Consider the following 27,480-nt stretch of genomic DNA (forward strand, 5'->3'; position numbering starts at 1 on the left):
TGTCATAACAAGAGTGTGTCATATTTATATTCATAGGTCATAGATGTTTATTGGTCAATGTAGATATGAATTATTTTTTTGTTTTTGATTTTGCAAATAAAAACATTCAAGAGAACATCTACCTATTAAATTAAAAAAAAAAACTTAATGGAGTCTACCAGGAAAAAGAGAGGTTCCAATACCTGCTAGCAGACCTAAACAAGCGTGCAACAGCTGAAAATTACAGATGCCTAGCCTTTTCCAAGGAGGAGACCATGGTAGCAATATCCACCCCTTTCCGGGAATCTTCTAAAACCAGCCAGAAAAGCCTAAGCCAGGGATGCAGATGACCCAGAATTAGGGATTGCACATTATTGGGTGGCATTCTGTGCAGACAGGCACATCAGGGATCCCTGTTCTTGACCCTTTCGGCAATTGGAACAGTCGTGACACAGACATCTGTGGTGCTAGAGATTCTTTCCTTGCATTCCTCAGTAACACTGAAATAAAGCAGAGACTGGAAGAGCAGAAGACCAGCTCTCTTCTATGGAAGAGACATAACACTCATTCTCAGGAGGGCACTGACCCTCCTCTGGGCTCTCTTCACCAATTCCTTGTGTCAGTCTGTTAAGGCCCTCAAAGGAATCCCCTAAAAATACCTGTGCCGCTGTGCTTATTATTTGACATTCTGGGATCAAACAGAGAGCGATAATACTGAAAATTGCAGGTAGTACCTAAAATTGGACCCTGCCCCTTATAAAATAGTCCTAGACCTTTAGCAAAAAGAAACCTTTGAAATACAGCATAGAGCCAGAAGAATTATCCTTCACAGAAGAATCCTATACTACTGTCGCTGCTTTTGCGGCAGCCTAAGAGGGACTGAGGAATCCAAAACATGTCCCTCAGGGTCAAGGAATGGAGGAATGCACACCCCAGTACTATGGCAGCCATGGTGGCCAAAAGGCAACTGCAGAAAACAAAAACTTAGCCCCTCAGGACTATGGGAGGAGCATTGCAGCAGCCAAGAACGCTGCAAAGCAACCACAGAATCCACAACACGCTCTTCAGAGCTAAGGGATAGAGAAGTCTCTGAAGCTGTAACCTCCTTTCCTCCCCCATGCTGGGCCGTACCTTACCCTGGGCTCCATTCAAATCCAGGAGTATTAAGGATCAGAGGCAGATCTAACAACTGCACCTTGCTCTTATAAAGGCTTGCAGACTTTGGCAATTTCCTGCAAAATTGTTGCCCAGACCCAGGAAGAAGCATCCAATACGGAATGAAGCTGCCCTGTTATAACGGCGGCCACTTATGGATGTAGAAGCTACCGCAAAATCTGAAAATGCGCCTCTCTGGGCTCAGGCAACCATGGTGGATTTAGGAACCACTTCAGTATTTAAAACCCACCCCCCCCCCCTTCTGGGCTCAGGGCAGGAGGGCCATACCCCTCATCGGTGCTCCGCCACCATCAACTGGACACCAGAGCCTACTCTGAAACCTGGGCTCCAGCGGGAAAGTATCACCTGAACATGGCCTCAGTCGATGATCACCCTGCAGACACGTTCTGCAACGGTGGTCCTGAGCGTCACAGCAATCCTGGTAATATCTACTACTTTCCTCAAACTTTATACTAAGCAGAGCACTCATTATGTCTGTGCCTAGGGCAGCAAATATTTAGAGGCAGCAAGCTGGCTAAGATTTGCTGCCTTCCAGTACTGCTGAATCTTTCAGCAAAGAACAGTCCTCTATTACCCTGTAACAGCCCCTTACAGGAGGTGGTGGGGGAGAAAGAACCAAAAGCGTCTAGTAGTGGCAAAATCTTAAATCTGTCCCTGCTTGGGCCTCCATCATGCTTGCCATTGAATGACATGCAATCCCCAACAAATTAATAAAGGGATACACCTCAGACTGCACCAAATCGCTGACCAGCACCTGTTTTTGCGCAATTTCAAAATAGTCACCTGTGCCCCCAACAGCTACCGGAAGTCTGGCGAAAAAAAATAACAGTGCTGCTGGTCACGGAGGCCCTGCTGGACGGCTGGGAAGACTTACCCGCAATGTACCATCCCCCAGCCAGCAGCATTCAGAGCCCACCTTCAAAGGCTCTGTTCTAAGACTGCATGCGGTCCAGAGTGTGAGCTTTGCAGTGCCCCCATGCCATCACTCCCCCTCAAGCACTGCCCAAATCAGGAACAGCATCGGGGTTCGTCTACTGCCCAAACAGAAGGCAACCCCGCTCTTCAGTTTCCATGAACCTCTGGCTGCTGAATAGCCAAGCATTCCCGTTTGTCTGGGGATTGTTTTTAATTTTATTGCTGCAGCCAGAAACAGACTCAGGACTTTAAAGGGGAAATAGCAAGCATATCCTGAGAGCAAGGAAGGCAGGAAGGAGAGGAAGAGTGGAAAAGCTTTATCAATCCCCCTGGAACCCCCTTGGTCCTGGAGTATATCACTGAATGAGGAAGCACAAGGCTTTAGACCAGAATTGGCTCTGAATTCTCAAGCAGAGTAGAGCAGAAGGGGTTTGGGGAAAGGGGAGGGAGGAGGGAGGAGGAGAGACAGGAAATCAAGTACTCACATCGGTAGCCCTTTGGTCTCCGGCAGTGCTCCACTGAGGGAGGGAGCATGAAACTGTCACCTCAGGAGCTGCCAACCACACAGGCATCCTCTTTGGTTTAGAGCCAGGCTCAGATCAGAAGAGGGAGAATTTGTCTGTCACCTCAGGAGCTGAGCACCAGAATATTTCTGTTCACCTGACTTAACCAGGCCTTTGCTTCCAGCTGGAAGCTTATCCACCAAGTGCTGGAGACACAATACTGGCAGGCTGGTGTCAGCACAGAGGCATATAAGGAGTGACATCAGTGAGCCTGTTGCTTTCTGTCTGATTTGTGTACATAACCCACTTCTATAGTTTGGTCGGCCTTACTATATCTCCTTTTAGTTTAGCCTACTGTTCTAATTCACAAAGAACACACTGTGCCAACCCTTCATTAAGGTATACCACCATTTTAACAAAGTTGGTGTACCTGAAGTCCAGAACTTGACTTTTGTATAATTCATCCCCTCTTTTGGCTCTTATATTAAACCATACTATTTGATTCTCATTGGAGCTGAAGTGACACTGCCACCTACCCCCCGACCTGGACATTTGTAAACACCAGATCCAGAACTGAGCTCCCCCCTTGTATGTTCCATGAATATTTGGCTGAAGAGAGCCCTTTGAAGGGAGTCCAGTATCTCTACCTCTAACTAATTTTGCACATGGGATGTTCCAATTAACATTCGGGAAATTAAAATCTCCTATTGACAGCACTTCCCCCTTCATTACAATTTTGTGCATATATTTGATTAGATCTCTATCCAACTCTCTTCTGGATGTCTGAGTTCCAAAGCAATCCACAGCACCCCTTTCCCCATACCCCCAGCATTTCTCTTGCTTTAATATTCCAAAGAGTGAACCTTTCTACAACAGCAGCAATGTAGAACTTAGGCCAATTGGTTCCAGTGGCTCTAATTCTAGAACTTGAGTGACAAGGCAAATAACAGGTTATATCACAGTAACTCTAGTAGATGTACTTATGGTTGAACGACGCCAAAATAGCATCACAACATGATCTGCTGAGCAACCAGGTAAACAGAGACTGGTGTAAATGATCCCATAGCCTCACCTTGACCATAAAGGTGAAATCCGTCAGGGCTGGAGAGTAGACAGCTCCACCTGCACAAGGGCCCATGATGAGTGAGATCTGGGGAACAACTCCTGAAGCCAGAACATTGCGCTATGGAGAAGAAGCAGCATATTAACAAACATTTTCTCAATTTAGAAACTAGTCACAGTGCAGACAAGGAATTACCCTCCCAAATTTGATAACCGTATAGATGCAGGGCAAGTATCCGGTAAGCAGAAAAGTCAACATTAGATTTCCTGAAATGCAATAGTTAGTAAATGTTAGAAGAATTTTCAGCAGGTTTTGTGACTTTCCATGTAGTTTCCTCCCAGTAAGCTCAGAAAAATACTGTCCGACCACTCCTACATAAGTTCAGTCTATCTACCCAGATTTTCACTTTGGACGTTTCTTTTTTCAACTACCCAATGGAGCTAATGGGATATAATCACATATAAGGTTGGCCATTCCAGTGCAGAAAAACAGATTAACTGCACCTCTTCTCTGGGACTGGAGTCCTATGGTATATGATCAACATTTACAAGTGTATGTTAGGAAAGACACGTTTTCTTACCTGTAAACAGGGTTCTCCATAGACAGCAGAATGAAAAAAAGATATGACATAGGTGATGTCATCCAACAGCACTGAATAGAACTCTCTTTCCAAGCTCAGTAAAGGTTTATTGAACATTCACAGCAGTTCCCATGTATACACTGCCTCGTGAGCCTCTTAGTCAATTTCAGAACTTGGCAAGCTTTAGCAAGGTAGTTGTTTCTCAGGGAGGAGAGTGGGAATTAAGCATGGCTAATTAATCCTGCTGTCTACAGAGGACCCTGTTTACAGGTAAGCAAACTTGCTTTCTCTTGCCATAACATGCAGGTAGTCCCAACCTGAGGGTTGCACAATGAAGCACTTACTGAAGAAGCAACTCAATCCCACTAGTCAAGGCAGCCTGTAGGTGTGCCATTGAAGTCACCATGGCTCTCACTTGATAGTACAATTTGTAGACCAGCTAGCACATAACAGTATATAATACAGTGTTAGCCAATTTAACAAAGTTCTTTTGGCAGCTGCCACTCCCAGTCTATTAGGATCACAGGCAACATACAATTTTGGTCATTGCATCTCAAAAAAAGATATAGCTGCGATGGAGAAGGTACAGAGAAGGGTGACCAAAATGATAAAGGGGATGGAACAGCTCCCCTATGAGGAAAGACAAAAGAGGTTAGGACTGTTCAGCTTGGAGAAGAGTCGGCTGAGGGGGGATATGACAGAGGTGTTTAAAATCATGAGAGATCTAGAACGGGTAAATGTGAATCGGTTATTTACCATTTCGGATAATAGAAGGACTAGGGGGCACTCCATGAAGTTAGCAAGTAGCACATTTAAAACTAATCAGAGAAAGTTCTTTTTCACTCAACGCACAAACTCTGAAATTTGTTGCCAGGGGATGTGGTTAGTGCAGTGCTGGGTTTAAAAAAAGATTTGGATAAATTCTTGGAGAAGTCTATTACACTGCTATTAGCATCGGTAGCATGGGATAGACTTAGTTTTTGGGTATTTGCCAGGTACTTACAGCCTGGATTGGCCACTGTTGGAAACAGGATGCTGGGCTTGATGGACTCTTGGTCTGACCCAGTATGGCATGTTCTTATGTTCTTAACTAAGAAGCCTGTCAACGAGGCATAGTCCTTTTCAAATAGTTGGCCAAGACCCTCTTACAATCCAGCGAATGAAGAGCCTTCTCACCTTCATGAGCATTTGAATTTGGAAAGAAAGTAAAAAGAATAATGGCTTGGTTTATGTGAAAAGCCAACACCACTTTAGGAAGGAAAAGATGAATGCGAAGGGCCACCCTACTGTAGAAGGGATGGAGATAAAGTGCATCAAAGCTTGTAGTTCACTGGCTTGCTAGCAGATGTGATGGACACTGGAAATACCATATTCCACATGAAGAACTTCAAAGAAGATAACTGCAAAGGTTCAAATGGAGGCTTCATAAGTTGGGTCTTAGAGTGTCACAATCCTTTCATAAATTTGGATACCAAAGGATGAGTAGAAATTGGGGCATCTTCTAACTAACTGTTGATGGTATGCTGCATAGCATTAAGGTACACTTTTACTGGAAGACAAAGAAAGGGGAAATAAGTAGCAAAGCAGATCTTGTGGGCTGCAGGTAAATATGTCTAGAGATGCAGATCAGCACTAGATTGAAAATCTCTTACATTTAAAAGCTGAAAGCCTTCCTTGTCGAAGGCTTCCTAGCTGAGATCAGATATCTTCAATTTCTTTAGGAAGAAGTAATGAGGAAACTATCATGTGTTCAGCATCCATGTCATAAGCATTAGAAAAGACAGATTCAGATGAAAGAGACTATCATTCTCCTGAGTGATGAGGGACGGGCACATGCCCAATCCCTCATAGTTTGGACAATCTCAGGAGATAGGGGAAGCATACTTGTCCTGGCCATGCTGGAGTGATGAGTATCATTATTGCAGGATTCCATAGTACTTTCTGAATTGTCTGTGCAATTAACGGGATCAATGGATAGGCATATAGAAGATCCACAACCCAGTGTAACAAAAAAGTGCCAGGAGCTGAGCTGAATCAGCTTGGAAGAACAGAACAAAGCTGAATGTTTTGTTGCTTTCTATAGCAAATAGGTTGATTGTTGGCTGACCTCAAATGCAGTGAACACCCATGAGGAAGTAGGACTCTATTGCAGTGGTCCACCAGAGTGTTTTGGGATCCTGGACATTACGTGGCATGTAGATGTGCTATGTTGTGGATAGCCCACATTTGGATCTTGAGAGCTTCTTGACAAAGTTAAAAGATCCTGTTCCCCCTGGTTTTTTATGCAGAAAATGGCACCATGATTGTCATTTTGAATCAAGATTTTCCTTCCTGCTAGAAGTTGAGAAAAAGTTTTCAACATGAACTGAATGGCATGCATCTCCAAAGAGGTTGAAGGTGACTCTCTACTAAATACTATGTTCCTTGGGTTTGAACTATATCTGTATGAGCTCCCTACACCCTGGTGGAGCAATTGGTGGAGAGAGTCACTTCATAAGGTGGCATCGGCAGGGGGAGCCCAACCATCACCAAAAATCTGACTTCATTCCAGCTGATACTCTGACATAGTAGGCCAAAGGTTATCGCAGCTGATCTCACTGGTGCTGGAGAACCCACTGTATGTCTCATATATATTTGGGTAAATGGGATGACATGAAGCGCTGCTGTCATGGGTCCCAAGACGACAAGGACTAATCTTGCTAGAACTTGATCTCACTGCAGTAACCACTAGACAACTGGTGGATATCCTCTGGGCTGCAGAGACCAAACAAAAGGACTTTATACTGGTAATGAGTTCCCTCCTCTATGAATCTGATATATCTCCAATGTAAATAGGGGCAGATTTAAAAAATCTGCGCGGGGGGTACATTTGTGCACGCTACCCGGCGCACACAAATGTACACCCGATTTTATAACATGCACGCGCTGCCGCGCGCATGTTATAAAATCCAGGGTCGGCACGCGCAAGGGAATGCACACTTTTGCATCTTGCGCGCGCCGAGCCCTAGGGGAGCCTCGATGGCTTTCCCTGTTCCCTCCAAGGCCGCTCTGAAATCGGAGCAGCCTCGGAGGGAACTTTTCTTCCGCTCCTCCCTACCTTCCCTTATCTAACCCATCCCCCAGCCCTACCTAAATCCTCCCCCCTACCTTGCTTCAATTATTTATACCTGCCTCTGGCAGGCGTATCTTGTGCGCACCGGCCAGCTATCAGCGCACCATCCCCCGGCACAGCCGCTGTGCCGGAGGCCTTGGTCCCACCCCCGGACCGGCACCACGCCCCCCACCCCTTTTTCAAAGCCCCAGAACATATGCGCGTCCCGGGGCTTGGGTGTGCCGCCGAGCCTATGCAAAATAGGCTCGGTGCGCGCAGGAGCAGGTTTTCGGGGTTACGCGCGTAACCCTTTGAAAATCTGCTCCATAATGAATTGGGATATGTACATAAATGTCCTTGAGCTCCAGGGTGCATATCCAATTGCCTGATTGAATGAATGGAAGAATTGTGTGAAGGGAGTTCATCTTGAACTTCCCCACATCAGGAGTTTGTTCAGTTTTTGTAAATCCAGAATAGGCCTCAACCTCTCAGACTTCTTGGGAATGAGGAAGTAATGGGACCTTCTCCCATCCCCCAGAGGCAGCAGGGAGTCAGGTTTGAGATGCATCAAAAACTGGTCCCAGGTTTCCCTACAGCTGGTGCAGGGTTTTAGATTGACGTCATCTCCTTGGATGTCCTCTGGCAAGAAGCTGTTGCTGCTGCAGAGGAGGGGTGAATTGAGGATGCTAGTAAGACCAGAAGAGGCATCTCTGAAAGAATGTATGCTTATAAGTAGTTGTGTCTGGGAGCCGCAAGTTGGTCACCTCCTCCCATTGATAAGAGATTGGATAGCAGCCTGGTGCTCCTTAATCTGTTAACAATAGAATCCTTCAATCACCATTTAGCTATGTTTCTTTAATTATCCAAAAAACTATATTAATGGTGACTTAATAGACCATACCGACTACAAAGCCTTCATTTGTCTTATCAATAATCATAGGACCATGAATTATAATTGTGACAGACATCATTTCCATTTTTATATTATTTTTTTCTTATGCAAATAATGAATTTATCTAACCACAGAAGCTAGTATACAATGAAAGACATGCACTACTTCTTCAAACAAAATTCCCCAACACAGGTCAATGTTTCTCAATTAAGGGGATCTTTATGTCTCTGATATCGCTGAATCAAACTCTCAAATATCTCAAACTGGACAGGGGAATTGTTTTGTATACTATAAAAAAGTAAATATCTATTAGAGTAAGGGCACTACACAAAAAGCAAAGATAAAAAACATATATACAGTATAAGCATCTACTACAAAGTGGCATGAACACTCACTCTGTCAGCTTCTTCATTTTGGCACCAAGACCTTGCCGGATCTGAGGGCAGTAATACTGCATTTTTTATATATACTGAGACGTCAATCATACTGTGAAAAATAATACCCATAACTTAAGCAAGCAGAAAAAAAGTGGTTTTCTTACCCGATGGTAGATTATATTTTTGACTCCCAGCTATCTAAAAATACTTGCATTTTACAAGGTTCCCAAAATTCACAAATTACACAATCTACCTATCATAGCATCAATTGGCTCGATACTCGAACCTTTGTTTTTGTAGATACCTTTTTTGTTTTTCCATTAGAATTTTTATTAAACACGGTACATCACATAAAACAGGCAAAATCACCATCTTATTCAGCCATAAATACAACCTACCATGATATGTTTTCCTCCTGTGAACCACCCTTATCCCCATAACTGATAACAACTAACAATCACTGGCGTAGGCAATTATTAAGGCTAATAGAAAAAAAAGTCACTGCTGATGTTTTGACCATTTCAAGAATTGTTCCCACACTCTTATATGCTTTAACACCATGTCATTTCTGATGGCAGTGAGGTAGCTCATACAGTGAATGAACCACAATCTTTGCAAAACCATCCACAAAGTAGGAAACTCCATCCGCTTCCAGTGCACTACCATTTCGCATCTAGCTGCACAGTCTTCCCCCCCCCCCCAACCCCTTAACTCATCCAATCTCATGCCCTTGATGCTTACCTTTCTTTACCCCCCCCCTAAGATTCTGCATTGCCCTTCCCCTTTTTCCATTGGCTGTATATGTTTTATATTGTACCCCACCCTGAACATCTATTTGTTCATTTTTGTACCCTGCTCTGAATGAAGGAAGGGCAAGTAATAAGTGCTCTTAAATAAATAAGGGGGAAAAAATGGAAAACCATAGCAGTGCTGAAATCTGGCAGTTCTTGGGCTCTTATCATGAACCGCTGCACTTACCCCATGGGCCAAATCCCCTGCAAGGCTTCCCAACCCTGCCAGGCCGCCTCTCCCTACAGAGCGACAGGATGCCACATCTCAGTGCAGCAAGACATCTCTGGCTCCGCTTGGCCTTGGCTTCTCTTAAGGCATACGCATGCCTGACAGCATTAGATTTAAAGGGCCTGTGGCAGGAAAGACCTGAGAGGTGCCTTTTGATGACATTCTTCAGTCTTATAAAAGGCCCCTCCGGATGCTCCTCCAGTGCTTCAACCACAGGTCCTCCTACTTGCGAGTAGTACATGTCAGTGTTCCCTCTCTTCGTTTCCAGCCTTCCAGTACCTTCGTTCTCCAGTTCCTGTGGCCCTCATCTTGTCAGTCAGTCTCTGTGGTCATCTCTTCAGTGTGCCTTGCCGCCTGTGCTGCTCCTTGCCCTCCTGTCCTGCCTCTCCATCTCGCCTTCCCTATTTATTTATTTATTTATAACTTTTTATATACCGAGGTTCAATTAACAAGATTAATTATCACTTCGGTTTACATTACAACCAGCAAAAAATAACAGAGACAATGGACAGATATCCAGTATTGACTTATGCCTGACTTCTGGACTTCCTTGAATGCCACCTGCCACTGACCACTGCCTGACTCCTGAGAATCCTTGCACACCGCCTGTCTCTGATCCCAGTCTGCTTCTGGATTCACCTATACTACCCAGTGACCTCTACGGATCTCCCAACCATCAGCAGATGACCCCACCCTAGACCTGCCAAATCAGGCACCCAAAGGCTTAACCCAGGGGGAACGTGGGCTGGTATAGGCAAAGCTCCAGTTGGGCCTCTGCCTCATCCAACTCTGCCTGCCAATGGTAGGGACCTGCAGGCCTCCTCTTTGCAGGCTGCGCCAACTCTACATTGATCCAAGGGTCCACGATTCCAACGAGCAGCCTCTTTTTCTCTTTCCTTTATTTACTTTCCTAACAAAAAGTATAATTGCCTTTATTTAGACATTTTATATAATATCTTTTGTTTTTCCCACTGCTCTTCTATTTCCCATAGATTTTCTCATTCAGCTAACTACTTCTTGAGGTACTCCCTCATTTAACAAAAGTTTGTTTTCCTGAAGTCTAGGACCCTCACCTTTGAATGAATCTTCACTACCTGCATTCTAATATTAAATCACACCATCTGGTGATCACTGGATCCCAGATGATTATCCAGTACAAGATTAGAACCACTGTCCTTACTGATAAGCACCAGGTCCAGCATCGCCCCCTCTCATCTGGGTTCTGATACCAGTTGACAAACAAGTCTCCTTGCAGAGAATCTAGGATCGCCTTGCTTCTAGAAGATGCTACAGTTGGAATGTCACAATCAACATCCAGTAGAGTAAAATCCCCTATCAATTTTTTGAATTTCCTCCATTAAATCTCTGTTAAATAAACCTCCAGTGCAAATAGCATTATCACAACAAAATAAACAGATGTCCCATTCCTTCTTTCCAGATTAACCCACAGTTACTCCTCCTTACCTCTTAAGGTTTGTAATTCTGTTGCTTCTCCCAGTCCTTTCTGAATAGATTGCTGCCCAGTAGAGCTATATCCCAATCATGATTTTCCGTGTATCATGACTCTGTGACAGCCAGTACAGTTTCTTCCATGACTGTCTCTAGATCCAGGACTTTCTTTCCCATGCTATGAGCATTTGTGCACATAGCTTTCCACTTGTTGCCCTTTTTTCCCCAATTTCTGTATGAATGTTTGTTTTACATATCTGAGGACTTACCATAGACCTTTCTTCACCCATCCTAGATGATCCTAGTTTAAAGCTCTCATCAATAGGTATGACAAGAGTTGGTCACATATCCATGTAGAAGCTCAGACAAAATGAAACTGAGGAGCTCACATGGTAGCGTGCGTGCAGGAACCACTCTGCATGCTCAGTAAACTTTTACTGAGCTCAGAGAGACGGGTCCATTTCGATTTATATATCATGGCTAATTCAGCTTTGCTCATTAACAGAGAATGCTGTATAAGCTTGAAAGCCCAACCAGTGCCATTATCCCAGGCCCTTCATATAGCCTAGAGGAGTTGTCAGCTCCCAATTATTGGTAAAATCTCACTATTACATCAGTGGAGAAATAGTTTCTTTATGACTTTACTGATCAAAAGACTGGAAAGAAAACTACTAAAACTATCAATACCAATTCCACTAAGTATTAGCAATCACATTTTGGTAAAAAATAAATAGATAAAATTAAAGATTTGTTTTTCACTAAATTGTAAACATGTTAGCCAGTATTATACTAGAAAATATATGGCAATAGTATTTACTTCAGTAGTCCTACTATGAAGAGCAGGTTCCTGTCCTTCTGATGCAGTGGCATCTATCTCAGACAATAAGGGATAAAGCAGTGGTTACACAGTGACATCATTGATGACTGCAAAAAAAGACCAATACATCTGCCCAGTTATTCCTGTTAACACTACAAGGAAATATCCCAGCTGCCAGCTGTAGAAAAGCTTGACTGCTTGCAGGATATCACTCCTTATCCAAGTCAGTTTTTGTTTGTTTCTTCAGTGATTCTGTACCACCCCGGATATATGAATATCCAGTCACATCACCAAGCACTGCAACAATACAAACACCTACCAAAACTGCTGACTGAATATCTGGCCTCTTAGATCTCTTATGGTTTTGCTGTCAGTACCAGGCCACCACGAACCCAATTGGTTTCTGGAGAGTTGTAGCCCCTTGGAGTCTCATAACATGACCGCTTGTTATAAAGTGTTCACTCTTCTGATTTATAGCTTTGATTGTTTTTTAATATCTCTATTACAACTCTCATCTCTATTCTCCTCTCGAGTACATATACTTAGGCCCTTAAGTCCTGTTCATATGCGGGTAGATTTTCAAAGGGGTACACGCGTAAGATACGCACGTACCCCCCGAAAACCTACCCCAAACCCCCCCTGCGCGCGCCGAGCCTATTTTGCATAGGCTCGGCAGCGCACGCAAGTCCCTGGGCTTGCATGGAGGGGCGTGTCGGGGGCGTGCCCGGAGTGACGCGGCGTTTTGGGGGCGGTGCCGTGGGCGTGGTTTCGGCCCAGGGGCATTCCAGGGGTGTGGCCGCAGCCTCCGGACCAGCCCCCGGGACCGGAACATGGAGCGGGGCAGCCGGCCGGCGCACGCAAAGTTACGCCTGCTTCCAGCAGGCGTAACTTTGCCAACAAAGGTAGGGGGGGTGTGGAAGGAAAGTTCCCTCCGAGGCCGCTCCGATTTCGGAGCGGCCTCGGAGGGAACGGAGGCAGGCTGCGCAGCTTGGCGCGTGCAGGCTGCCGATTTTGGGCAGCCTTGCGCGCGCCGACCCCGGATTTTAATGGATGCACGCGTATCTATTAAAATCCCGCGTACTCTTGTTCGCGCCTGGTGCGCGAACAAAAGTACGCGCCCGCGCTAATTTATAAAATCCGGCCCCTTGGCTTTTGATGCAGACTCCACACCATTTTGGAAGGATGCAGAAATGGTGCATTATTTCTTAGTGACTGCTACACAGATGTAATTCTGAGTTCAAAAGAAAAGACTGTATATGAAATAAAAAGTATGCAATAAATCCACACAAATATATTGAAGATGTTTGCAGCTACGTCATATGTAGCCAAGACCTGAGTGCAACAGGGTCACAGTGTTCATTACCCACAATTTACAGATTCAGATTTCCCATGTGTCTAAAATGGACTTGATGATTACTGAAGACAGTTTGTTAAAGGATTTATAGGCTTCTTACCAAGAAGATGTCAGCATAACCAGCCAAAGATTCTACCCCTTCCTGGATCCGGGCCCCTCCTGAGTCATTCAGCCCAATTATAGGGGCTCCTACCATCACAGCCTGATCCATGATCTGAAAACAAACACAGTCCTTACTAAAAGTTGAGTAAAGACACTGAGGATACCAGTGATCACTCTGCTAGGTTTTTTGTGAACTGAGAAATTACTACTTACCTGATAATTTCCTTAATATAGACAGTTGGGTTCAGGACCAGTGGGTTATGCAATTCTACCAGCAGATGGAGTCAGAGCAAACTGTTGTCACAATATATATACTCCTGTAGTGACATGAGCCTGCCAGTATTCTCTTCAAAAGCAAATGTGGACAGACTAGCAAAAAAACTTGATTTAAAACAGATAACTATTTCAATACTCAACCAATATGAAACACCGAGTTCAGACAAGAAATACATTAACAGTAGACTAGGGACTGGAGTAACACTTATCAGTAACCCCTGGAACCCAGGAGGACTATAACGCAAATATTCGGCAGCCAACGGCATAAAAGCTGAACCCATCTGTCTATATTAAGGAAAAGGAAATTATCAGGTAAGTAGTAAATTCTCATTTTCCAGCACATAGACAGATGGGTTCAGGACCAGTGGGATGTTCCAAAGCTACTCCCAAATAGGGTGAGAGGTTGCCCACGGTCCAGTCAAAACTGCCTGTGCAAAGACTGCGTCCTCCCGGGCCTGCACATCCAGACGATAATACCTGGAAAAGGTGTGTAAAGGAGGACCATGTCGCAGCTCGGCAAATGTCGATGGGAGACAAACTAACCTCCACCCATGACAGTGCCTGAGCTCTAACCTGAGTAGGCAATGGCTTTTCAGTGGCCACATAAGCAGCCGTGACTACCTCCTTAATCCAGTGAGCTATTGTAGCCCGCGAAGCCGGCTTGCCCTGTTTACCTCCACCAAGGAGGACAAAGAGGTGCTCCGTCTTTCGGAAAGGCTTAAAAATCTCTAGATACCTCAAGGCAGATCTCTTGATACCCAAAGGACACAACAGGCAATATTTTTACGCATCTCTTTTCTTATCCAGAGATGGCAAGGAAATGGACTGACTCAAATGAAAATCTGAGACCTTTTTAGGCAAGAAAGAAGGAACAGTATGCAGTTGAATCGCTCCTGGAGTCACCTGAAGGAACAGTTCCCGACAAGCTTTGAAGTGCTGAAAACAAAAAGTGTGAAAAGAAGAACATAAAAATCTAAATAAATAAATAAATAGATAAATAAATAAAGTAAAATAAGACAAGGCCTGCAACTCAGAAGTTTGATGCACAGAACATATCGCCACCAGAAACACCGTTTTCAAGGTCAGTAACCACAATGAAAGGCTATGCAACAGTTGAAATATAGGGCTTGCCAAGAAATCAAACATCAGATTAAGAGTCCACAAGGGTACCAGTAACCGCAATGGAGAACAAAGATGTTTCACTCCCCTCAAGAAACGAGCCACATATGGTTGAGCCGATAAGGATTCACCATTCACCTGGCCCCTGAAACAGGCAAGAGCTGCTACCTGCACCTTCAAGGAATTAAGGGCCAACCCTTTATTCAATCCATCTTGCAAAAATTGCAAAATGAGCAGGATCCTAACTGAACAAGGAAGCACTTCTTTATCCTCACACCAAGCCTCAAACACTCACCAAACCCATACATAAGCTAAGGAAGTAGAGAACTTTCTTGCTTGAAGCAAGGTGGAAATCACCGCAGTAGAATATCCACGCTTCAACAAGTGAGCCCTCTTAAAGGCCATAGTGTAAGACAAAACCGAATCAAATCTTTGTGAAGGACAGGTCCCTGCTGCAAAAGATTCCTGTGTGCCAGAAAACAATGGGGGGAATCTACAGGAGTCTTTGTAGATGTGTATACCATGGACTCCTGGGCAAATCCAGTGCCACCAAAAGCACCATCCCCCTGTGGCCTTCAACTCTCTAAATTATTCTGCCCAACATAGACCATGGAGAAAAGGCATACTGCAGCTTGACCTCCGGCCAGACCTGCATGAGAGCATTGATACTCAAGGCCTTTGGATCTCTCCTGCGACTAAAGAATCAAGGAACCTTTGCACTGTGAGAAACCTCCAGCAAGTTTAGGAATGGAAGGCCCCAGAGATCCACTATCAGCTGAAACGCCTTGTCCAACAATACCCATTCTCCTGAGTCCAGACTCTCCCTGCTAGAGTGTCTGCTCTTACATTGTATTTTCCTGCAATGTGCAAGGCCGAGATCTCCTGAAGATGCACTTCTGCTCATTCCATAAGTTAGTCTGTTTCCTGTGACACTTGCTGGCTCTTGGTTCCTCCCTGCAGATTGATGTAAGCCACTGTTATTGCATTGTCCAACATTACCCAGACAGCTCGACGCTGCAGCCTGCCACTGACCACTGGACCGCCTGGGCTTCCATCCTATTGATATTCCAGAGAGAGACTTCCAAATTCCAGTACCCTTGCACAGATAGTTCCTGACAGTGAGCTCCCCAACCCTGGAGACTTGCAGCTGTCATGAGTATCAGCCAGTCCTGCGATGTCAGGGAAACTCCCTTTCTCAGATGATCCGCTTGCAACCACCACTGGAGGTGAGAGCAGACTACCATGAGCAGGTGGAGCCGAATCGAGTAGTCCTTAGGACTGCGGATTCCAATGAGACAGCAGGGAGTGCTGAAGAGGATGCATGTGTTCCCTCGCTCACGGCACCTCTTCCAGGGATGCCACCATCAAACCAAGTACCTATAGATAGGCCCACACTGTTGGTCACATAGTGTTCATCAAGAAACACACTTGCATCATCAACTTCTGAATACAAGCTTCTGGCAAGAAGACCGTGCCCTGCCTCATGTCGAACCGAACACCCAGATACTCCAATTTCTGAGATAGCTGAAGACTGCTCTTCACTAGGTTCACCACCCAACCGAGCTCTTGCAACAGGGAGATCACCTTGTGGGTCACCAGGCAGCTCACTTCCTTAGACTTGGCCCGAATCAGCCAGTTGTTCAAATATGGATGATCTAGAATCCCATCCTCTCAACTCTACCACCACCACTACCATAACCTTGGAAAAAGTTCTGAGTGTGGTGGCCAGACCAAAAGGCAACGCCTAAAACTGATAATGGTATCCCAACACCGCAAAACACTGAAAATGTTGGTGCTCCAATCGGATGGGAATTTGGAGGTACGCCTCAGACAGATTCAAGGAGGTCAGAAATTCCCCCGACTGCATGGCCATTATCACTGAGCACAAAGTTTCCATGCGAAAAATGAGTCACCAGCAAATGGTTGATCCCTTTTGAGATCCAGGATGGGATGAAAGGAGCCCTCCTTCTTGGGCACAATGAAATAAATGGAATATCACCCCTTATTTTCTTGAGATGTGGGTACTAAAACCACAGTCCTCTAACTGAGGAGCCTTGGCAGAGTAGACCCCACTGCCTGCTTCTTTTGCAAGGAGTGGCAGGGAGACACCATGAGCAGGTCCTGAGGAACACTGCGAAACTCCAGTGCATATCCTTCTCGTATCACCTCCAGGACCCACTGATCTGATGTGATCTTGACCCACCTCTGATTAAAAAAAAAAAAAAAAAAAAGAGAGGAAGACGTCCCCCTAGCTCCTGCTCTCGGGGGTGGATCGGCAAACCTTCACTGGAAGGCTCCACCGCCCGAGTCCATGCCCAATCTGGGCTGAAAGGACTGAGGCCTACCAAAAGGATGAGCCCTCTGGAAGGTTGCTCCTCTATAGGATCGAAAACACCTGGATCCCCAAGCACGACCTCTCATGGTAAAAGAGCTGGTATCTGCTTCTTATTCTCTGGCAACCAAAGATTCGCCTCACTTACTGACCATTTTCTCCAACATGCTTCCAAATAAGAGCAAGCCTTCAAAGGGCAATTTTGTAAGGTTTGCCTTAGAGGTTGCATCAGCCGACCAATTTCTCAGCGATAACTGACTCCGGGCCGCTATTATTAAAGCCACCCCTCTGGCCAAAGTGTGGAACATATCATAGCCCGTTTCTGCCAGAAAGGCGGCTGCTGGCTCCATAACTGCCTTGGAATTCACTCCAGTCATCAACCTCCTGAGAGAGAAGTAAACAAGAACAAACCACCAGGGAACAACAAGAAGCAATCTGCAACGTCATTGCCACTGATTCAAATGCTCGTTTAAGAATGATCTCAATCCTTATATCATGAACATCCTTCAAGGCCGCTCCTCCCTCTAAGAGGATAGTCACCCATTTGGAGAATGCACAAACAAGTGCATCCAACTTTGGAAATTGTAAATGCTCTCTCACCACTGGATCCAAGGGGTTTAGGCCTTCCAAAATCCGGCCCCCTTTGAAATTAGCCTCTGCGACACCCCACTCAAGATCAATCAATTCTTGAATTGCTTCCATGACAGGGAAAAAACAAGAGGCTTTACGCAAGGAGACCAAAATGGGATTTTTCTTTTGTTCAGAATTGGAATCCATCCCAGGCACTCCAGCATTTTCAGAGCGGGGAAATCAGAGCCAGCATCTCATCTCTATGAAAGAACTGCAACACAGTCCTATACGGTTCTAGTCCCGGAGGAATTTCCCCATCATCCAGGGAGTCCGGATCAGCCTTGTCATTCGTGGCATCCGGATCCCCATCTGGAAGTCCTATTGCTGATCTAGGTGTGTTCTGGCGCTTAGCAGTAACAGGCTGCGGCTCTGCTCTGGCAAGACTGAGCTGGGTTGAGGACTGCGCCTGAAGAAAGGATTGCAACCTTTGGAAAAAAATTCTACCCAAGAAAAGGCAGAAGGATCCAAACCAGGAGGCACCTGTGCTATGTCCACTGAGCTACCTTCCCCCGCTGACAAACCAGTTAAGGGAGTTCCAAGATCAGGTGTTTCTCCTGACATCTTCTCCCAGGCACTCAGCAGGCTGGGAAGAATCAGGTTTAGTAAAATCAGAGGAAGATAAATCTCCCTGAGCCTCCAAACAGTGCTGGCACAAGCTAGAGGGCACGCCAGGCTGAGATGCCCGAATATGACAGGCAGCGCATAGGGAAATGTGCTTAGATTTCTTAGCTACAGGTGCCATTCTTTTTTTTTTTTTTTTTTTTTAAATGTGCATCTAAAAATTAAGCGTGCAAAAGTTTAGGCATCCACAACCTAGGAGTCCCAAAGATAAGCATCCAAGTAACGTGCCCAAGCCAAGCACATGGCTTAAGCACATATCTAGCCTGGATGCCGCTTAGGCAGGCGTCAGTGCGGGCGTCCAGGTTAAGTGTCCAAAAACTGGACGCACAACCTAGATGTACAAACAGATGTACTGCCTGAACAGACACTCCTGAAGCGGGCAGCCAAACGCACAGGCAAAAGCGTGCAAAACACCGCCGCGGCCTACCACGCGGCACATGGGAGGAAAGCCTTAGAGCAGGGCCTAACCGATAAAGACTGCTCAACCCACAGGCTGCCCATGTCCCTTAAACCTCCCTTGGATTGGGACGAACGTCAGAATAGCGAGCCGAGCATGCAGACCGGTAAGGAGGAAGCCCTACATAAAAATCCTTCTTATGCGCCTGTATTTATATTATATATATTTATATTTTATTTTATTTTTTTAATCTTACCTGAGCTCAGCCTTTTCTGGCTGAGTACAGAAATGGTCTCCGGGTGCGAAGAGAGAGGGCATATGCTGTCACCACTGCACTCGGCTTTCTGCACCTGTTGCCTTTCAGCTGTCCAAGCAGCTAAGTCTATGCCGGCTGAAAAACCAGCTACCAGACCAAGTCACTCATCTGAGGGACCATGGAATCACCTCAGGAATTCTCACCTGGGGAACGGACCATTTATAATCACCTCAGAAGAGCAGGGCGAATTAATTTTTCTTCCAAAATCTAAAGCAATTCCCAGTAGGGAAATGCACATCCACCATCTGCTAGAGATGGAGAATACTGGCAGGCTGATGTCACTGCAAGAGTATATGTACTGTGACGTCAGTTTGCTCCGTCTCCATCTCCTGGTAAAGGTGTATGACCCATTGGTCCTGAACCCATCTGTCTATGTGCTAGGAAAAATTCAGATCCAAGTTGATACACTTTGGGGTAGATTTTCAAACCGCGCGAATTGGTGTACTTTTGCTGGCGCATCAGGCGCAAGCAAAGGTACGCGGGATTTTAGTAGATATGCGCGTAGCCGCTAAAATCCTGGATCGGCGCGCGCAAGGCTATCGATTCTGTATAGCCGGCGCGCGCCGAGCCGCGCAGCCTACCCCCGTTCCCTCCGAGGCCGCTCCGAAATCGGAGCGGCCTCGGAGGGAACTTTCTTTTGCCCTCCCCTCACCTTCCCCTCCCTTCCCCTACCTAACCCACCCGCCCGGCCCTGTCTAAACCCCCCCTTACCTTTGTCGGGGGATTTACACCTCCCGGAGGGAGACGTAAATCCCCGCGCGCCGGGACGCGACCTGGGGGCGGGTACGGAGGGTGCGGCCATGCCCCCGGGCCCGCCCCCAAAATGCTGCCGACCGGGCCCGCCCCCGACACGCCCCCCTCGCCAAACCCCGGGACTTACGCGAGTCCCGGGGTCTGTGCACGCCAGTAGGCCTATTGAACATAGGCGCACCGGCGCGCAGGGCCCTGCTCGCCTAAATCCGCCCGGATTTAGGCGAGCAGGGCTCTGAAAATCCGCCCCTTTAGTTTTTGTGGTTGATGCAGAGGAATTAGATTTTAACAATTTTCCTACCATCTGCATCTGAAATCACTTTATAGACCCAGAAACACCTTTTATACAATCTGCACCTAACACGATTTACAGATCTAGATACACAATGCCTTTTGTATAGTCTATATTTAAAGTGCCTTACATACAGTTAACCATAGCACCTTATGGAGATATTATACCCCAGAGACTCTATTGTACATGCAATTAATACAGCAAAGTCCTTATTGCATTTCACAAAACCATCAGTTATACACAAATGTTGCCTTTCAGCAATAAACTACACAAATACAGGGTACAAGATGCAATATATGTGGTGCATTGTTTAACGAGTAATCCCACCACAATTTTCTCTCTCTCCTAGCCCAATCTATTACAAATCAAAACAAACATGAGAGAGAGGAAAAGAAGCAAATATATAAGCAAGAGTGCCAGCGGCAACATGCTTTCTAAGTTCTGAGGTGCTTCCATAATTACCTCAAATGTACTGCCAGTCAGTAGCAGTATAAGAATAAAATATATAAGGGCAAAACTGAAAAGATATAAGAATGAAAACAGAAGAGAAAGCAAAATTAATTCAAAGAAACACATGGTCACTGGATGGAGATGATATCTGTATAAGGCTATTGAAAGATGAAGCTTTCAGGACTCCTAAGACAATGAAGATAACAGGAAGCAAGACCTCCAATACACAGCCTCACAGACATGTTCTGTTATCTAGTATGGATGAGGTAAGGGCTTTACATTCTGCCTGGATAAAGCCTGAGGTTCCTGTACTGCCTTAATATGCATCATTAAGATAGTGAAGTGGAAGGGTCCACATGAGCAATGAAAGCGATACCTTACAGATCTTCTGAGCATGAGCACCAGACAAACTTCCTCCAAACACAGTAAAATCCTAAAAATAAAAAACAAATGGAGTATTACCATAAATTTAGACCACATACATAATTCACCACTTTAAAACACTATGCATTAAAAGACAAGATATCTTCTGTTCAAAGTGAGATAGGCAGAAGAAAAATGCCCACATAAATGTTGAGCATCCCGTGGTCTCAGGCAGCCATCATTAAGCTGTGTGATGGATTCTGTTGGAGCTGAGAAGGAAAAAAACCTGATGAAGGTGCAGTGAATTGGAAGTGAGGAGGGTCAGCAGCTCGAGACCTTGGAGGCTTCTGCATAGGAATGGAAGGCTGTTTAAATGTATATTTTATAGCAGCAAAGTAGAATTGCAGTGTTAAAATACAATAGAATTTTTTTTTTTAATTCTGCAGAGAATTCCAATAATGGCTTGAAAAGTGAAAACAGAAATTCTGCACAACTGGCGCATTTTACAACTTCATAACATCTTTAAAGATCCACCCTGGATTACACATGGGGAGCTAATCTTCACGATCTGTTGGTACATTCTGATTCTTCCCAGTTCCACTGTACACAAGTTGCCACAGGGTAACATCAACCGTGTGGCAATTGTTCTGTTTAAGTGTCCATGAATATCACCACTTTATATGTGGTTTCTGTGAATATCACGGTGTTGCTCCATCAACAGACTTCTTGTCTGTCTTCGGGAGTTATCTATGCCATAAGGTGTCCATGTGACAAATTTTACATCAGCAAAACTAAGCGTAAACATTTCATTTAATTTTCATTTCATTTATTTAATTTATTAAAATTTATTAAACGCCTACCACAAAGGTCTAGGCGATTTACAACGTACATACATATCATCATTAAAACAATAACATGACAAACAAAACAAAAACAAAAGTCATCAAGTTTCATAGAAACCATAATCTCAACATTATTATGCCAACACATTATAGAAGAGTAAGCAGACAAAAAAATGACTCAAATAGCCCTTACAAAAAGGTCTAAGCATATGTCAAGGTCATGCATTCTAAAATATACTAAAGACACGCTGGAGCAGAAACTCTTTCAACAGCCTCTTGAATTTCTTTACATTATCCAGGGAGCACAAGTCACATGGAATACGATTCCATAAAACTGGACAACAATTGAAAATGATAGCTCTCTTGTATATATTAAATGAGCTTGCCACACAGAGGGAATATCAAGCAGATTTAATTGAAAGGATCTTAAATGCTTAATTGGTTTATAAATGCATAACAATGCATTTGCCCAATCAGAACCATCTGAATTAAGAAGCTTAAACACAGTCATTACAATTTTAAATTCAATGCGTTCACGCACCAGTAACCAATTTAATCTACAAAGAATTGGTGAGATATGTTCGGTCCGTTTCGTATGAGAAACCAGCCGGGCAGCAGCATTTAATAGAAGTTGCAAAGGTTGCAACGTGGTCATAGGTAACCTTACAAATAGACTGTTGCAATAATCTAGATGTGGAAACATTACAGCATGAACTACAGTCAAAAAATTGTGATCATAAAGAAGGTGCCTTAAACCAGCCATCAATCGAAGCTTGAAAAAAACAGTTTTAATGACCGCCCTAACCTGTGGTTTGAAAGACAGGGACGCATCGAGCAAGATTCCCAGACTCTTCAAGGGCTCAGTAATGGGAAATGAGATGTTATCAATCACAATAGCCTCTTGATAGGATTTAGTATGGGGAGAATGAATTAACAGTATTTCAGTTTTCTTAGTATTTAAAGACAATTTGTTTTGTTTTAACCAATGATTTATTTATTTTATTTATTTATTTGCTTTTATATACTAACATTCGATCGAGATATCACATCGGTTTGCATAAAACTGGGTGAATAGGGCAAGGTATGCCTTATTTTACAATGTACCATGGTAACTTGTCATAGAACTGAAGAGAATAGTATATATTTTAACATTAATAGGATTTTAACATTTATAATATTAGGATGATAGCATTTAATATAACATTATAATATAAAAATAAATACAGAATTACAAAGCAGATAGGAATTTTGTAAAAATTAAGGCTATTTACATTACAGCATTGAAGCAGATCTACAGTTTCCTGCCAAGACTTTTGCACCTTGATATAAAACTGTATATCATCAGCATAGAGTTTATATCCGTCCGTGATGACAGATAACAACTTTGTGATAGGGGCAAGATAAACACGCATTATTGAACATTGTTTTAATCTCTCTACTCAGCGTTTGAATGCACCTTAGTTCCTTCATTGTCTCGAGTTTGCACAGACATTCAATGATCTTTGTTTCTGTGTTTTACAACAAACTACCCAAGTTGGTGAGGAGGTGATTTTAACCACAAGTTATATTTAGAACAAAAATGGATTTATAGATTGAATACTAAAGCACCATTTTGTTTAAATCTCGAAGTTGATTTCAGTAGAGGTAGAGATTTAATTTATAATTATTTTCTTTTCTCCTTTTCCAGTTTTATTGTGAAGGTTCTGGAGCCTATAGGATAGATCTCCCATTAAAAATGAGGACTTTCAAGACAATTAGGCATCTGATATGGCACTACAGACTATTTTTCTAAAGATGATGGAATTATCATGCTGTATGCCTTTTGAATCTATTTAATTCTCTGGATTACATCATTATCTACGTCAGCGGGATGATGGACAGGTCAGCATTCTTACATCGTTTGAAGCTTCCTGCTCTGATTTGTCATGGTGTTCTCAGTGTCAGCTTGCTGATTGACTTGTTGGCGTTTTATAACCGGCGTCTTTCCCTGTGGTTTTCTGCTGTGATTCGGCTGAGAGACGTACTCGTCCGCGTGAACAGTATCAGTCTACCATAAGATGAGTATTAATCTTTATCGTTTTCAATTTATACTGATCAAGTAATGTTTATGTTTTTACAGACATTAGTCCACTCTAATGACGTGATGATTCATATTAAGTCACACATAGCTCCTGATGAAGCTCATTGCAAAACACCGGCCGTTGTTGGGCTTGGATATTTAATGTTGCAGGACTATTGTCCTTCAAGGATCAGATTAGATTTTATATTGCAATCCAAAAAATTTTTTTAAATTATGTTGAGCAGAAACTTTGCCATTGTTTTCCTCGTATGAATGAGCTGTCCGAGTGGCCTGTGCAATGCAGGGCACATTGTCCGGCTTGCTGATGTGGAAACAAGTCAATAAAAGACTGTGTTATAGAAATATTGACATTCTGTTTCCCTGATTACATTTGTACTATTATTGGGATTTAAGGCTCTTTTTATATTTTCCATGCTGCTTTGGCACTCAGTGCCATAGATTTCTGCACCACATTCAACTCCTGATTTGAGGCAGATCTGGAGGCCAGCGCTATGTGGGGGGGAGAGCCTTCCAGGGCTTGTGGAATTTAGAGAAGTCTTCCCACCTTGATTTATTGCTCTGGGAGCCCTCAGGACCTCCATCTTTTCATGCACGGCACTGCTGCACTGTAGGGAACATCTGATTACAACCAAAATGATAAAGGGGATGGAACAGCTCCCCTATGAGAAAAGGCTGAAGAGGTTAGGGCTGTTCAGCTTGGAGAAGAGACGGCTGAGGGGGGATATGATAGAGGTCTTTAAGACCATGAGAGGTCTTGAATGAGTAGATGTGAATCGGTTATTTACAATTTCGAATAATAGGACTAGGGGGCATTCCATGAAGTTAGCAAGTAGCACATTTAAGACTAATCGGAGAAAATTCTTTTTCACTCAACGCACAATAAAGCTCTGGAATTTGTTGCCAGAGGATGTGGTTAGTGCAGTTAGTGTAGCTGGGTTCAAAAAAGGTTTGGATAAGTTCTTGGAGGAGAAGTCCATTAATGGCTATTAATCAAGTTGACTTAAAGAATAGCCACTGCTATTAATTGCATCAGTAGCATGGGATCTTCTTGGTGTTTGGGTAATTGCCAGGTTCTTGTGGCCTGGTTTGGCCTCTGTTGGAAACAGGATGCTGGGCTTGACGGACCTTTGGTCTGACCCAGCATGGCAATTTCTTATGTTCTTATGTAGCAGATGAAGTTGTGATGACAGCCAAAACAGCAAAAGCAGACAGTGTGTGCATCTGTGATGGACATCTGGTGTTCACAGATGCTAGCTTTAAAATCGCTTAAAAAAAGGCTTCTTGACCTTTGCCTTCTCTATGCTCTTTGACAACTTATTCCTTAAATTCTCAATTGTTTGAGGGGCTGTCAAGGTAGTGGCAGAAAAATTTTAAAGCAACAAGCCATATAGTAGTAGTAGGCCCCAAAAAGTAGAAAACTTCCAGGAGAGACTAGAAATGTCCATGCAGTAGCTCAGCATTAGAAAGAGTAAGGGGTTCATGAGGCAGCATATGCACGCTCTGAGAGCTAGGTCTGTGTTGGCACTGTCAGATGATAGCACCTACACATAATGGCTAATTCATGCCTGCTTGCTGCTGGTGAAAACCCTTTTCCTCCCAACCTTTCTTTCTCTTGGTTCAATGCCCTGCTGTGTTGTTCTGCCACTGTTATTGTCAAATCTGTTCCTTCCCCTTTTATGGTACCCTGGGAAACTTCTGCCACTGTTTGTACTGCTTTACCCCTCTCTTACAGTACCTTGGGGGTGTTCATGCCATTGTTTCACCTGTTTTGCCCCTCATGATACTAGGGAGTTTTAATACTACTGTTGGTGCCCTTTGCCCTTCTTTTGGTACATTGGAATTTTGATACCACTCTTTTTTCGGCTATACTCCTTATACTATGCCTGGCAGTGTAGATCCCATTCTTCTAGCTACATTGCTCTGCACCAGTTGTTTGTGGTTTTAATACCAGGTCTCCTGCTGCTCTGTGCTCCTCTCGATGGCTTGGGGTGTTTTCGCCTCTGCTTCTGTTGTCTTCAAAGATCTTTTTAAATTCCCTTATGATACTTACTGACCATCGGCTTTATCTGGTATTTAGGTTTCAATGGATTATACTACTCATTTTGGGCTGCATTCCCAAGCAAGCCATCTAAGAAAAGGTCTGAGCCCTATGATCCATGGGCCTCTATTGCACTAGCCAAGGTCTGGGAATTCAAGTGGCATCAAGGAAGCAGTCTTCTCTATGTCACATTTCTTCCTCCCACCACATGGAAGGGGAATTGGTGCTGGGCTATCTTGTACGCGAGTGTTTTCACTTCAGCACAGGCACAGCCAAGGGGAAACCGATCTTCAAACCTAACCCACTCCCCAGTCACTCCCCCCCCCCCCCCATTGATGCCATACGGAAACGGCAGCAGGACTGCTACAAAAAACTCCCCCAGAGATTTGCTCTGCCTTCTCCCTTACCAGGTATAATACATACACCATTTTCCAGCTTCTAGATGGTTCAAGCAGTCTTTTGTCCTATATACCAAGAACTGAAAACCAATTTGCATGTCATTACAGTTGCTATGAAACTTCTTCAATGTTTACTCAGATTTTAGGTCATTGATCATGATGCTTTGCCATGGAGCAACATAAAACCACCAAAAAAAACCAGGTACATTTTTATCAGGGAAGATCATACATTTTGACCACATGCACAGCTTCAGGAGGATAAGCATGGAGTAGTGAGGGAGGAAAGGGACATCCACCTACCGAGGCAAATTGACTTTAGCAATCAATGGGGTGAAAGATGTCATAGCCAGATCACCCTTGCATTCTTCCCATGATGCCTTGGGGTCTTCATGCCACCGTTATTGGTGCCATTTGCCTCGTATGTCACTGTAAGTGCTATTTTGCCCCTCTCATGGTGTTTTGGGGTGTTCATGTCACCTTGGGGTGATCCGGCCATTGTTTGTGCTACTTTGTTGGCCTTTTGGTGCCTTGGGCTGTTCATGCCATTGTTGTTGGTGCCTTTTGCCCCTCTTTTGAAGTCTTTGGGTGTCATTGCCACTCCTAGTGTTGCTTTGCTCCTCTCACAGTGCCTTGGGTTACTGATGTATCTGTTTGGGCTGCTTGGCCCTGTTATAGTGCCTTGGGCTATTCATGCCACTCTTGGTTTCTTGAAGTGTTCTTTCTGCTATTGTTGATGTTGTCCTTCTTCACTAAACTTGGATAGAAAATCCCAGTTTTAAATCCAAACCAGGATGCCTTGCTTCCCTCACTGATTTTAATGGAAAATGAATAACATGGAAAAAAAAAAGAATTTTTTGGGCCCAAACTAAATGAAATAAATCACTGAGCCAAACAAATAATGAACAAACTGAACCAAAATTTTTTTTCTATGCACATCTGTAATATACAATATATTTCCAAAATTCATGTGCATAATCTTCATGGATAGATTAGCATCATTCTATCAGGTGGTGCTATACTAGGTATGTTCTCCAAATCTCACACCCCACAGCCAACTAATAAAAATCCACATCAGGCCAGCCTGGTGACTCAGTAGCAGTGCTGCATGCTACCATGTAGAAGGTCCCCAGTTTGAATTCAGAGTTGGGCCTTCCACTCCCTGGATCAGGTGGGGGATGCTGCGGAGGCAGTGATCACAGTCCCAAGAGAATGAGGGAGGGCAGGAGAGAACAGCCCATTATGGTTATCACTCACAGGA

At 44.2% G+C, this 27,480-nt stretch overlaps 1 protein-coding gene across 2 annotated transcripts in view; it reads right to left on the reverse strand.

The window, feature by feature from the left end:
* PCCB (propionyl-CoA carboxylase subunit beta) overlaps nucleotides 1-27,480 on the reverse strand; it is a 179,318-nt gene that overhangs the window by 111,074 nt on the left and 40,764 nt on the right. For both annotated transcript variants that reach the window (XM_029616355.1, XM_029616356.1), the window contains exons 4-6: nucleotides 20,878-20,934; nucleotides 13,317-13,430; nucleotides 3,646-3,756 (exon numbers count right to left, since the gene is read on the reverse strand). In XM_029616355.1, coding sequence (XP_029472215.1) covers nucleotides 3,646-3,756; nucleotides 13,317-13,430; nucleotides 20,878-20,934 — 282 coding nt within the window. The remainder of the gene's footprint in view (nucleotides 1-3,645; nucleotides 3,757-13,316; nucleotides 13,431-20,877; nucleotides 20,935-27,480) is intronic.

This window comes from Rhinatrema bivittatum, chromosome 9 (assembly GCF_901001135.1).
Source record: "Rhinatrema bivittatum chromosome 9, aRhiBiv1.1, whole genome shotgun sequence".
In the NCBI taxonomy this organism is placed as follows: Eukaryota; Metazoa; Chordata; class Amphibia; order Gymnophiona; family Rhinatrematidae; genus Rhinatrema; species Rhinatrema bivittatum.